This window comes from Plodia interpunctella, chromosome 12, assembly GCF_027563975.2.
Source record: "Plodia interpunctella isolate USDA-ARS_2022_Savannah chromosome 12, ilPloInte3.2, whole genome shotgun sequence".
Lineage (NCBI taxonomy): Eukaryota > Metazoa > Arthropoda > Insecta > Lepidoptera > Pyralidae > Plodia > Plodia interpunctella.
This window is the reverse complement of record NC_071305.1, coordinates 6,970,087-6,983,907: the sequence shown is the minus strand read 5'-3', so window position 1 is coordinate 6,983,907 and position 13,821 is coordinate 6,970,087. Positions and strand designations below refer to the sequence as shown.

General features: G+C 36.1%; 1 protein-coding gene and 1 long non-coding RNA gene across 3 annotated transcripts; one reads left to right on the top strand and one right to left on the bottom strand.

Moving 5' to 3' along the window:
- The first annotated feature begins 10,783 nt into the window (after positions 1-10,783).
- On the top strand, positions 10,784-11,629 carry LOC135309824 (uncharacterized). The gene is made up of 2 exons (XR_010370048.1): positions 10,784-11,091; positions 11,498-11,629. It is a non-coding gene; the product is annotated as an uncharacterized LOC135309824 (long non-coding RNA).
- AlkB lies at positions 11,561-13,758 on the bottom strand. Of its 2 annotated transcripts, XM_053752875.2 has the most exons (5): positions 13,685-13,758; positions 13,538-13,604; positions 12,895-13,227; positions 12,388-12,581; positions 11,561-11,971 (listed from the first exon to the last, which is right to left on the bottom strand). In XM_053752875.2, coding segments are annotated over exons 1-5 (948 nt in total). In that variant the 5' UTR covers positions 13,687-13,758; the 3' UTR covers positions 11,561-11,619. The 2 variants fall into 2 exon arrangements, with proteins under 2 accessions (XP_053608850.1, XP_053608849.1); XM_053752874.1 differs by having other exon boundaries at positions 13,538-13,750.
- Positions 13,759-13,821: the final 63 nt, after the last annotated feature.

Genomic DNA, 13,821 nt, shown 5'->3' with positions numbered 1-13,821 from the left:
TTTAATAGCTATGACATGTCCCACTGCTGGACAAAAGTCTCCCCTCTCTCTTTCCACGTGTACCTTTCTAAATAAACTATTATATATTTAATAAACTGTTCTAAAGAGTAAATACATCATCTCAATCGATCGCTGGTTGACTAAATACAATCCCTTCATGGACTAAATCCGCCATTAGCGTATCACACCATCTTGTTGTGTATGTACTTCTAGCATGTTCTTTGTACAATATAAATAAAACAAATAAAAGTTACCCTATATCTATCAGGAATAATATCATTAATAATCTCAGAGATAATGGAAATGAATTCATTACTTAATCCCGATCGAAAATTCACCTCCAACACAATTCTATAAGTTTAATCCATATTATTCATAAGCCATCCCCACATTTTTATAACAAGTTGACAGGGCCGTCACCGTCACAAGCGCGGGCGGCGATGTCACGAAGTTTAAATGAAATCTGTCCATGTTGCTGAGGCGGTGTGCGGCGGCCTTCTCAACCGTGTAATGGACTTTTCAAGTATTCGTAACGCGAAAACTTCGCACCGAGTTAAACGCTCCCGACAATGTACTTAACGATGTTTTTAACTACACCATTCCGAGACTATATTGCACGTTGAATTAATTATTCGCGTGTCAACGTGACCGGAGCGCCCTCTGGTGGCAATTTTCGCGATGATCGCACGGATGTGGCGGGAATCGGGTGGCTTTCCACGGGCTTTTAAGCGTTTTTCTGGTGTTAAGCAAATTAAGTTAGTGGCGTATGTTTCCGCCCTAGAATAGGATCTCGTCATATACTCCCGTTGCTGTCGTACGAGGTGGCTAAGGAATACATAGCCTTGACAGCAGATAACAATAGCAGTTCAAAGGAGGGTTGCGTCAGGCAGGCGGCTGGTGGTAAACATACATCCCCGAATGCAACCGAAACACGCGAGATTGAGAATAAACTAAAATTACGTGTACCTAATAAAGAGAAAAGAATTATATTTTTGATACATTTTTATTATAATTTTAAATGCCTAATCGTAATTAATATTGTTACATGGAGTTCTTCAAAAACGGCGTGAAAAGACTTTACATCAGGTGGGCCGCACGCCTGTTTGCTTGCTCAATAGCTAGTATAAAAAAAATGTTAGAAATCTTGTAAAATTATCTCTGAAACGTATAATTATTTGTTGGCGAGCATAGCGCTTGTTATGAAAACCGCGAGTCACAGAAAATGCATTGTTTTCAGAGCTTGCGTGCAAACGAGTGACGAGCTAATTAAACGTTAGTTGTCTGCGTTATTATAATATGTCGGCTATTTCTAAAGGAATCAGATGGATGAGCCCAAGTTTATATTATGTTTAAAAAATATATGCTCGGAATATACCTAATTAAATTTATATTACACCAAACGCAAAATGTATTAATAAATTTGTAGCACTCGTAGAGTTATATGTTATTATTGATTACTAAATCATTATATAATTTTTTTTCTTGAATCAATGAAAAAGCGTACACTTTCTAGCAACAGTCTAATGTCTATCAACTAGTTTGTGCGTTTTTCTTTTCAGAAAGCAATTAGCATGACAAATTCTAGCCAAAATTTACGGCGATACTCATATGGGTTTACTCAGACTAGCTCATTTGTATTGGCAGGTGCGGCATGCGAAGGTTCGCATGCCGCACCTGCCAATACAAATGCCAGTTCGTCTAGGTAGACGCTTCAAAAATTGATCCCAATTAAAATTTCCAGCAGACGGGGGTCGAGTGTACCACTCGGCAAGCGCCGGGTTAGACGAAAACCTGATCGAGGCCCGAAAATGTTTTTATTCAAATTTATGGTTTTAACTTCACGTTCAGTTGAGTGAGTATTTTAGTTGGGTTTAAATAAAGTAAGTGAACGTAATTTTTTTATTTATTTTTTTCTTTTGGGAAAATACGATTTTTAAGGAGTATCTAACAATCGTAAAATCGTGATAAAAATACAGCTCCCTCGGGATGTTTACGCGTGCGAAGCCGCGGGCAAAAGTAATTAAATTTTTGACTAACTCAAGATTCATTTTCTGCGTAACATAACGTTTAGAACTTTCGAATTCCCACTCCACGCCGAAATCAAATACAATTTTTACTAGATCGATTCTGATTGTAATTTTTTCTCTAAATTGGGCCCAAAGTTTAAGAGCCGTCGTTATCATGATCGATGGGCTGTCGCAATTAAGGGTGGCCGTAGCCTGTCAGTCAACGTCCAGGGCCGTACTTTGAAAACCAGACCCCAGGGACTTACTCAACTCATAATAATAGGCGTGCGTAGTATTATTAATTTTTAATCCTTTTTCCTTTGCCCTGGCTGTCATTGAAAATGTTCGATTTCTGTGGAGTCACACACTACCCTCCAATCTCCAATATCTATCTAATTGCTAATTATTTTACCTAACCAATCTCAACACAATATAAATAAAAATAAAACCGATATCCTAACGATCATCGATCCTTGACATTACAATATCTCAACTATCGACTACTGTGGACAAGTTTGTCTATTGTATATTGAATCACAAATGCGAGACTACGGAAGATACAGACTGAAGCCGATTCCGAGTCGATAAGTGTACCTACTTACATATTCATATTTTTATAGATTGTTTTGATATAATTCATTTAATTCATATAGTTATTTTTTTAAGAATACGTAAGTATATTGTAATTGAATAGTAGTTTTCATCTTCTCTCTGACCACCCAACTTGCTTCGAATTTCGCGATTCAAAGCTCCATCTACACCGTAAGGTATAAAGACGTGATACTTCGTCACAAAGAGAAATCAATATAGTCTGATACCCAGTTATTTCCAGCCAATGTATCATATTAATTAGCCTGTCATTCGATCAGAATTTGCGTTTGACCTGGATATTCGTAAATAGGCTTCGATATAGGAAATATGCAACCGGCCTGCAACCAGACCATGCTAATATTAATTCTTGAATAGAAGCTGATGACTTTCAGAATTAGAATGTCAATTCATTTGAATTTGTCTCATTCCATTTGAATCCACCGTCTTTGTAGTAGAATTTAACCTTTCTTTAAAGTAGATTCTGTTGTGTATAAGAGATTATCTAATCGAATTACCGAGGCAATATATGGAATAATAAACAAAAATCCACCACGTTGTTGTTGTCTGTGACTGAAAGACTTTTCATGAATTTTTTTATATACTTTCACCATCATGTTTTAAATAAAGCAACTACAAAGTTAGATAAGTGGTCATCTCCGGTCTTATTCGCCAAATAGCGGACGTTAAACTGTGGTATAGCAACCTTGACACTAGCGTCTCCCGGTTCATGAGTGGGTGCTGGTCACAAAATAAGAAACAGAAAACAATCGACTTTTTATTATGTTTCAATTAAATCTTGAATCAGCTCAGCTCTATCACCTAGGTAATGAATGCCAATCCGGTCTATTCTCCCGAAATGACAGCTATATCGCCGGAGCCATTAAAATGGCACAATCCTTCTCTCTAATTACCGTCAATCGGCGACGTATTCAAAACAGAACACCAATTAATGTAAGCATTCATTTGCTATGAATAGTTTATGCTCATTCAATTAACGTCGCCGCGGTGATTGAACCTTGGACGGCAGCCTCCGGCCACCATGGCGTAGGGTTGCCACTTGCCACTAATTTTAACTCTTGCATATAACTTTGACATTAGGATAAGATTTTTACAAAAATTTCATTTTTTACTCAAGCTGCTACTTTCGCCAGGTAGATTTTGTTGCATTCAAGGTGAGAAAAAACATGAGCCCGTGCAGTAAACCGTTGAGGATTGTTGGGGATCATGCACTTCTGTTCCCACTATCGTGAATAGTGGGAACAGAAGTGACGTGAAAATTTTAACTTATTTGGATCAAATTTAATTTGCATGAGTTTACCCACGACTGCTAGTGTACTACCTCTATATTATACTAACGGCGCAAAAGTCGCTGGTAGTAGACTATTTCGCACTTTTATAGCTCTCTATGATTGATACGCGGCACTCAGTCGCGCTTATATATATGCCTTATATAAGGCATATATCAATAGTATGCCTCAACAGCCCTATCACATATTAGACCACTTGAGGCCATCACCGCCGCAAGACCGGGAACGCATCAATTTCGATGCAATAAGGCTGTTTACAAACACCCTTTGTACTTTGTGGCGGATCGCAAACACCCTGTGTTCTGTACCATTATTGCTTGTTGGATAGCAGCGTTCGCAAATTTCGCTATTAATGTACAGCCAACTGCACGTCATGTTGCTCGACATGGACTTTTACTGTAATATAGTAACGTCGAGTTTTCAATGTAGCCTTCATTGTGGTGTGTGAAGTACAGGTGATTTTCATTCCTGAATTGTCGACCGAGCTTTGTGTTACATAGTTTGGAAATTCCGTGTCAGCGATATTGGACAGTACCTAGATACTCGTGACATAACCGGTAGGTAGTATATTAATTGATTAATAACGCAACTATCGGCTGAATCTATTCAGGATGATAATGGGATTTGCAATTCTGTAAATTATTTGGGGCTAAATTAACTGTAGTAAAATTATTATATTTACTTATATAACTTACTCGTATATAAATATAGGTAGTAGATAGACATTTGATGTACCTTAGTACTTGTTCGAATTTGGGTGTCTCTATTCGCATCTGTCAGTGTTTATTAAATTGTACCATATTATTCAGTTTAGGTGTTTAATTTATTATATTTATGGTTCACTAGATAAAACTATTTTCAGTGTCTTAAATACATTCTTATCATATGTCGTCGTGTACTCATTTAGCCCTCCAAAAAGAGTGAAAGGCACGTGTTCACGATGTTGGCCTTTTGTGAAAGAAGATTCGCCTAGTTCCCTGAATAATAGATGCTCATGGCAAAAGGAATATCGTAACAAAGGAGCATACGTAATCCAGATTGATTAACTGAGACATGTAGTACCTATCAAGACCATAATAACGTGAGATTAAAGATTATCTGTACAACCAGCTATACTACGCAGTGCGGCTTCGCTCTTTATGGACACCTAGCTTTTGTCCACGGCATCACATGCGTTAATGTACCACATACTCTATGTCCTTCTCCATATTTTATATAAAGGGTTTACAGCTGTGAGAAGACACAATATTCTTAAAAACAAAGTCCTCTACCGCGTCTTTCTGTCTGTTCGCGATAAACTCAAAAACTACTGCACGGATTTTCATGCCGTTTTCACCAATGGATAGTGTAATTCCTGAGGAAGGTTTAGGTGTAAAAATTTATTATGTTTTTACCCGAACGAAGTCGGGATGGGCCGCTCCGCTAGTCTCTACTAATGCCCTAATTCTCACAGCCGCATGTATTAACAAAAATTATATTTGAGAGATGGAAGTGTTGTTATTCTACCGTTATAGCAAATTTCATCAAAATCTGCTAATAAGATTAAAATTCACATCCAAACCCTTTGTATGTGTTTTGAAAGACATGATTTTCATATAAACTTTCACCATTCACTGTATACATATAGAGGTTGATTTTTGAAAAAAGGTGGCCTATGTATTTAACTACTTGCATACCTAATTTCGACAGAATCCAGCCAGCAGCAGTTTAAACGTGAAAGCGAAGCAGATAGACCGACTTTTGCATTTATAATATTGGTAAGTAGTAGTAGATAGTACAAAATAAAAATAAGTAAGTACCAAAAATAAATTTCAATCAAACCTGTGTAATATTTACAGGTCTGCACGTTCGCTTGATTACAGAGCGTTTGAACTTGTATAGGTACGCTCTGATGCACGTAAATAGTTACTCACAAAATAATGTCTATATATTGATTTTGTTATTATTAGTTCTGTACATACCTACTTACTTGCATCTGTTCTATATGTATCAGTATTTTCAATTAATTTATTACTTAGAAAATTTATGTTATAAATATTTGAGAAGCGTTCTAATGATTATCTTTATTTTTTTGAAGTAAAAAATTAGTTTCATTAATATTTGCTATGAATGGAAAATAGTTCCAAAGATGTACATAATAGGTACTTATTAGTTGAATATATTTACACAGATCAGTATACAAATTGAGCTACGCCGCAAAATGTGTAGTAAGCAATAATTATTGTTTGCTTAGCACATTCAATATTATCAGTTTACTTTGATAATCGGAACATTAATGCTTCAAATCGAAACAAATAGTGGTAGACCAATAAATTAATAGTTAACCGACTAACAAAGCCACCTACTACACCTACCTAGAAACTAGGTATAGCTAGGTATATCACCATCATTGCATTGTATAAAATAAAGTCGCTTCCCATCTGTCTGTCATTAGTGTTATGCTTAGATCTTTAAAACTACGAGTACGCAAATAATTTGGGCTTTTTTTTTGTAAATATATTGATTCAAGAGGAAGTTTTATATGTAGGTATATATAGTGTATGTTTACATATATAACATGCTTATATCATTATCAATCTGGTTAGTTTTACAGATTTTTACCCTTTTATTTGCCTCCCACTCATCATGACTGACATCTTTGACGCACTCTAATTATTTTAATTAATTTGTTCAAAAAAACGTTGGTATAGGTACTGAATTCCAATACTCACTAAGGACACATAGACAGTAATATACTTCTGTAATTGATTCTTTGCCGACATTACTCTCGCTGACAACAGCCACACAAAAAACTAGTAGACTCGGGCCACAGATGAAATAAATAAGCTGGATCGCCACCACAATACAAAGCCGCAATGCTCGCCATTAAAAAGACAAGTTTTTCAATAAGGGTTTTAGCAATTGCTTCCTTTTTACATCCTCTCCTTTCAGCCATAAACGAAGCCTGTCAAGCGTCGCCATTGAAATCGGTCGCCTTTAATTTTGAAGCTAATAAATCTCGTAATCCGCCAGTGGAATTTATATCGACCATTTAATGTCAATAAAAGAGAGATGCCTTTTTGCGGCTCCGCGAATGTTCGCTCATTTTACATACAAAGGTGCGGCGGAGAGTGGAGCCGATCATACTCATAGGGATAGGACGCTGAATGATTTATGCTAGTGATTGTTACGTTCAAGTTCGATCCTACTACCTATATATTATAAATGCGAAAGTTTATCTAGGGGCACTAAAAGCGTATTCACATGTTCTTTTTTTTCAAATTGCAATTTTTGCTATATACCTAGATATATTTGTGTGTATAAAGCTCTATATATATATATAAGTATTTACGTCAGTATTCATCATCATAATATGCATCTTTTATAGTACCTAATCACAAGATTAGGTAAGTACTACTTATAGAGGATGCATAGTTAACTAATGTACACAAGTACAAAATTTAGTACCTACTTCCACTAATCCTGCTCAGGACTGAAATGATAACAATCGTGGCCAGACATTGTGTCAATGTTTGTCCCTACACAAACCTATTGTAATTACGCACGCGATTCTCGCTTACATTCAATTAAGTTGTAACTATATGTGTCTGCTCCAACCGATTCTGATAATTATACACAGAGCACGCTTTGTGGGTTCAATATATAAAATGAAGTAACTTTAAAAGATAACTATTTCGAAGCAGTCTTTTATTTAGGTACCTAAGTAAGAATATTTTTCAGGATTATTGTTAGAATACTTATATGAAATTTCTGAAAAATTCTTAAATAGGTATCTAATCAATGATTATTTTTGACCTTGTTAAGTATATATGATATTAGTTTATTAGGTTAGCAAAGAAAAAATATTTTTTGTTTCGAATAATTTGAGTAGGTACTAATAAAAATATGCCTTCTTAACGTCTCCTTCCAATTAACTATAATGCCAACATACATAGATTAGATACATAAAATGCCCTATGAGGTATTCTCCTAATTTGCAACAACCTCACCGCGGAATGCAAATTGCTGTCGTGTTACTCTTCCTACGCTTCATAGGAGGGTCATGCCGGTTATACACTATCGGCTAACTAAAACAGATGCCGATGCGAATTAACGTACATCGTGTAATGTCTATCTGAGTTTGCCGATAGTGTATAGACGGCATAAAACATGCGGTGCCATATCTGTATAACCAACGGGACATAACATAATGATGATTATTAGGTAGGCACCTGATATTTACACCTCTACAAGTTTGTACATAAGGAGTTAATCGAATTTCTCACCAGTGAAGGTTCGGTAATGGAAAGCTGTGTCTTTCACTAGGTAGATATGGATGATCTACTTATAATCTCTTCAAAATCTTATAGCTATGGTTACGTTTTTATATTTTTGTCTGTGTATCTGTATGTCTGTCCGTGGCATCGTTCGCAGCCAAACGACTTAACCGATATTGATCTAGTTTTTTTTTATTTGAAAGAGAATTTTATCTATTGTTCTTAGCTATGTTGAGAAAATGTGCGTTCAGCCGTTTGGAAATCATCAGGTCTTTTCTATCAGAAGAAAATATAATGACAACAATTTTGGAGTCGTGGGCTTTCTTATATTTTTCATGTAGTATTATGTATTTTTATGAAGTAGTTATCATCATTTACTTATTGCTCTAACAAGTATATATTATCAATCAATATTAGCGAGTCGTAAGATCCTTTTCACCTAGGTGAATTCATGTTATCAATTACAGTGAGTATGAGAAATTCTGCCCTCGCCGACTGGGTCCTGTCACACCTCACATTATTCCTCAATTAAACGTCAACGAGGACAATGTATGGGATCTAACCAAATCGAACTATTTCGTAGTTCACTTGGTAGGCATTGAGTATAGCCGAAGGCATGGTTACTCAGAAGGCGGGTTGCCAAACAGGGCGAAAGCTTGCGTATGACATGGACATCCCCAAGGCAGCGTCTCCGGAGCTCGAGACCGTATAGTGCACTAATCCAATCAGTAATGGAACTTACGCTTCTAACTGTATATTGTATACACGAGTAGGTTATAGCTACGTAGGAATACGTAGATACAGCGTTACCTAAGCATAACCTATAGAGAGAGATGCCTCTGTAATAAATTGAAATAAAATTTACTTATATACTTTGGCAATTAAAAATTTGGTGGAACTAACGAGATTATGACCAAATACCTTCATGGCTCCTTATATTTTCATAAAAAGGTCAATGTCCTACCCATTGTAATATGCCCAATGGTGGGCACCATTGGGCATATTACAATGGGATACTTACTCTATAAAAGAATTGTACTTGTAATATTCTTCTTGGTTTTACTTAATAACTAAGTGATGCTTATTAAACTAAGCAAACCAAAAAGATAATCGTAGATGTAGGAATGTGTTAGGTTTTTCTCGAAAATCCCAGAACATCAATACCCCGTGACGCAGCTAGAAATAAATATTCGCACGATCTTCTTCAATTTACGCTGAATTCACTACAAGCGAATGTTTAAACCCGTCATAAAAACGAGCATAAAACCGAGCTGAACTCCCCATCCATATCCATCTATAAAACTGCAGTGCTCCTGCGTCTTGGATAATCATCGTTTTTCAATCGAAACGCCAAATGGCATTTCCATTGAGCAATCCGTCTATTCCCATTGCACTCGTAGTTCAGTTCCGATCTCGATTATCCCCAACTTTTTGCTCACATTGGGGAGAAGTGAGCAAAAAGTACTTAATAATAGAAATAGTAACTACGAGTAGAAGACTTAATATGATTTTTCCGTTATCTGCAAGTGTAACTTTCCGTTTGATCTACTCAAATATTACCTACCCCGTTTTTCTGCAGCCATTGTCCATTCAAGACTTGGCCATTATTTGCGTTCTACATTCTTTAGTACTAATAGGCTGTATTAAGAAAGTGCCAAAGAAAGTGGACCGATGGGGGACAGAACGAAGGTGACATCGGGAATAGACACAGCAAATGGCTCGATCGTGCGCTTTGTCGTCCCGACTTCCGGAAACCGGTGCCGATAGCGCCAGATGATACAGTTCGCGCCGAAAGATCGATCGCATTCAAAGAAAATACTACCAACATTTTCTTTATTGCCAATACGATGGCTACATCTGTTACTACTATCTACGCTATATCCATGAAATGTTTCGTCTTCGTGGTAGAAATGCTGTCAAAAGCTACGTTCTCCGCTTTTTGACCCCTCAGTTCCAAGTGTTGTTTCAGAATATAGCACTCTAGATTTCTCATGTTCTATTAGCGACAAGCTAGCGAAAAATATTTCGCTTCATATCTAATGAGATACGATATGACAGGACTAAGCAATATTAGTACCTAATCGGCCTACATTAAAAGCTGAACGGTAAAAATCTAGCTCAACCCAGTATAATTTAAACAACACATTTCATAAAAATACAATATGAATCATAATCATAGAGAATAAACTATAAAACACAAAACAAAGCCATGAAAAAAATGTTCAAAACGAAAGAAATTTTTCAAAGAACTGTACTAAGCGATAGTCACTCGCAGTACTATTACCGATCTGCCTATGAATGCCTACACTCGATACAAAGCGCATTGAAGCCAAGCTTTCATCCCAGATGAATGCTGGAGTTACTGTGACCTATAAAATATTGCAAAGGCCCGTCGCAGCTAGCTAATATCGCGAATACCTAACAAACCGTTGAACGGGGACACAAAAGAACTCGTTTTAGCATAGTTATTAACTTCTAGCAAACTTTTATAAGTATGCGAAATCGGTGAGCAAATAATAAGTACGCAGGCAGTGTTGTCTTTCATAGCAGTTAGGTACTTAAAAAACATGTAAATCCTACCTTTTTAAATAAAAAAATAAAAGTGACCGACTCAAATCAACTTTGAAACACTCAGAGATGAAGTCGTCAATGTCATATTGATTCAGAAACATCTAAAATTCTTCCGTAACATTCAAAATTTCAATGTAAAACTGACTGGTTTCTTCTAAATTATCGTGATAACAATAAAGATGGTAGTGAAGCACATAGAATGCGCTGACGGTTGCTACCGGCCGGCAGGCAAGAGGCTAGCCCTTTTCGCGCCGCAAGGAGAATATCAGTGCTATGCTGATAGCTATGTCAAGTGTTTCTGGGGTCTATGTGACCTCCACAAAAGCCATGAACGCCTAGTACCGAAAGAGGAGGTAGAAGGTAAACATTTAGTCCCTGAATCTAATAAAATCTGATTCTTGAATCCATATACCGACGGCTTGTTTGTGCGTCGTGTGTCGGTGAGGTGATCACACCAATAAAATTTTTGTAGCATGTTTTGATGACGGTATACTTATATTAGTAGATATACAAAGAAATTTATATAAAAAAATGTTTGCTGTCCCGTGGCTGTCCCACACAAATTGGAAAATCTAGCTCAAAGTATGCTTAAATTTTTTAACAGGATAAATCTATTGTTGGGAAACCGCTCAAAAAGTTACCTACATAAATTATCTTATTTGGAATATTCAAATTTAAATAGATGATGTGTGACCAGTACCTCTCATTGTATAAACAACCAGCACTATTGTCGAAAATAATTATTGATATTTACGAATTGTTTCAGTAATAACAGAACAACCTAAAGGGCAAATTTTACCATACAAGAACCCAATAACAAAGAAAATAATTATTTATGGACACTAGCAAAAATAAAATGTATTTACATATTTATCAAAAATTGTATTTTCATAATCTACTTTGCGTTTCATTTAATACCTGCCTAATATTCACATTTATTCTCGACTCTTGTACATAGCCATTAAATATGGACCAATTTCCGTTATTTTGATTACTATTCATATCAACAATAACATCTTTTTCATAAATATATCGGAATTTAGGCACATCTTTTGTATGGATATCTTCAACATTGTCATTCCATGGGGAAGAGGGAGACGACAATATTTTAGGAACCGCATGGTAGCAAAGTCTGGCTTCTTTGGACATCACTAAGATATCCCCACTTTGTAGTAATACTGCTGAAGGCACTGTGCTCTTGTCTTCTCCACCAATCAAAAATATTGCTGACTGGCCAAAACTGAAAAATCAAAGATAAATCAGTTGTTTTTCTCGAGCTATTTACATTCCTTAGAAAAAACTAATAAAGTATGTATTACAGTCATTTAAAATTATCCCATATATGTATATATTCACTTCAGGTGAAACCCACCACACCCATGACTATGAATGGTTTCTCTTTTGTGAACTTTTTCCTAGTTTCATACCTAACTGTAAAGCATCAGAGCTCATGGTCCACTTTCCTAAATTTTCTTCTCCACTTCATATGGTCCTGGCAATGATGTATACTAATGATGGTTAACTGGGGGTAATCCCATTGGCACAGAGTTGCATTATCTTTATGTGAAAGGTATGATCTTGTATAGATAATATAGTGACATTTTCATATATTCTTCTTGAAAAACCTGAAGCACAGTAAAATACTGAATTCCTTACCTAAATGAAAATAAAGGTGCTTCTAGATTGATCTCTGAATGGTCTGTGTGCGCTGACAGAGTGGAGTTCATATGGTAGTAGTTAACTATAGCTGCCTCGGCTCGGAAGGCATTGTAGCCCAGGTATGTGGCCACTACATCACACAACTCTGACAGTTCACTGGGAAAATTATTCCGATTGGCTTCACTGTACTCCTGGAATCATTGAAGATAACAATTAATTATCATCCTCCACCTTAACTACTATAAAACACTCTAGTGGTATTTGGGAAGACCGACAGGTAATTTTCCCTCTTGTACACTCTTTTAACTGCGCTATCTTCTTTCATCCTCTCCACACACACAAGTAAGTCATTCACTACACATTTTCACAGTACAGATTTTTTAAATAATCTTTTATGGTGATATTTATGCATACCATAAGTTATTGCATGAGTTAATTATGATTAAATAATAAAGTATATCTTTTTAAAAAGTAAGTTTCAATAAAAGAATATTAACATTTTACTTTGGTATCCCAGTTGTGGTGATATCCCAAAGTAGTCCATCTCAGCTTTTTCAAGAGTTGTATGTTACATTTGTGTCCCTCATAACAAGTTTCCCACCAATCTTCTAATATTACTTCAATATCAATGTTAGTCTTATTAGGCTTCCTAGGATATTTCTCCAAACATTTTCTTATCCAGTATCTCTGACCATGGGATGTGAAAGGGTTTCTAATGAAGATTAATCCTGGGTGTTTTTTGATAGTGAACACCGGCCAGTGTGCAAAGGGCTTCAAGCCCAACAGTTCCAGTCTGTCATCTTGCTCCACATTATTATCAAAAGTTAATTTGGTAATCTGTAAAAAAAAAAACAAATTTGTTGGAAATAATGACGTATTGTGAAACATTTTGCAACTCTCTCTCTCTTAAATTCTCCTTCTAAGTGTGTCGACTTAACAGAAGGCTCCACTGAAACAGGATTATTCTGTCTTCACTGTAGATGTGGTAGGGAACGCAGGACTAGACAATAAGTGTGCCAATGTATATGGAATGGCACCACACTGAGAATAACTATATCGGGCCAAAATACACATTCACGTCACAAAACAGAGTAAAAATACATAAGTAAAATAAATATATAAGCAAAACATTATGATGAATACCAACCTTATCTGCAAAAGCAGCGTTATCAACATCGATAACTTTTGAAAGCGGTGGTGGTGGCACGCGGGCCCTGTAAAACTTAAATGTCTTCATAAACTGATCTTCACATTTCCCACTCATTTCATAATGTAGCTTAGTAACTTTATTTACATATAAAAAAGATTTTGCTGCTTAAATTACATAATTACATTCATGCTACCTAGGTACTTATAATTTAGGTACCTACTCACTTCTTACTTGCACTACTTGCGCTACTTTGACAATGTGAAGTTACGTCAAACTGTGTC

Excerpts from the sequence above, each read along its gene's own strand:
- AlkB (XM_053752874.1), bottom strand. The coding sequence starts at position 13,654 with ATGAGTGGGAAATGTGAAGATCAGTTTATGAAGACATTTAAGTTTTAC. Across the intron at positions 13,228-13,537 it reads ACGCTGCTTTTGCAGATAAG|ATTACCAAATTAACTTTTGA; the intron begins GTTGGTATTCAT and ends TTTTTTTTACAG. Across the intron at positions 12,582-12,894 it reads ACCACAACTGGGATACCAAA|GAGTACAGTGAAGCCAATCG; the intron begins GTAAAATGTTAA and ends CAATGATTCCAG.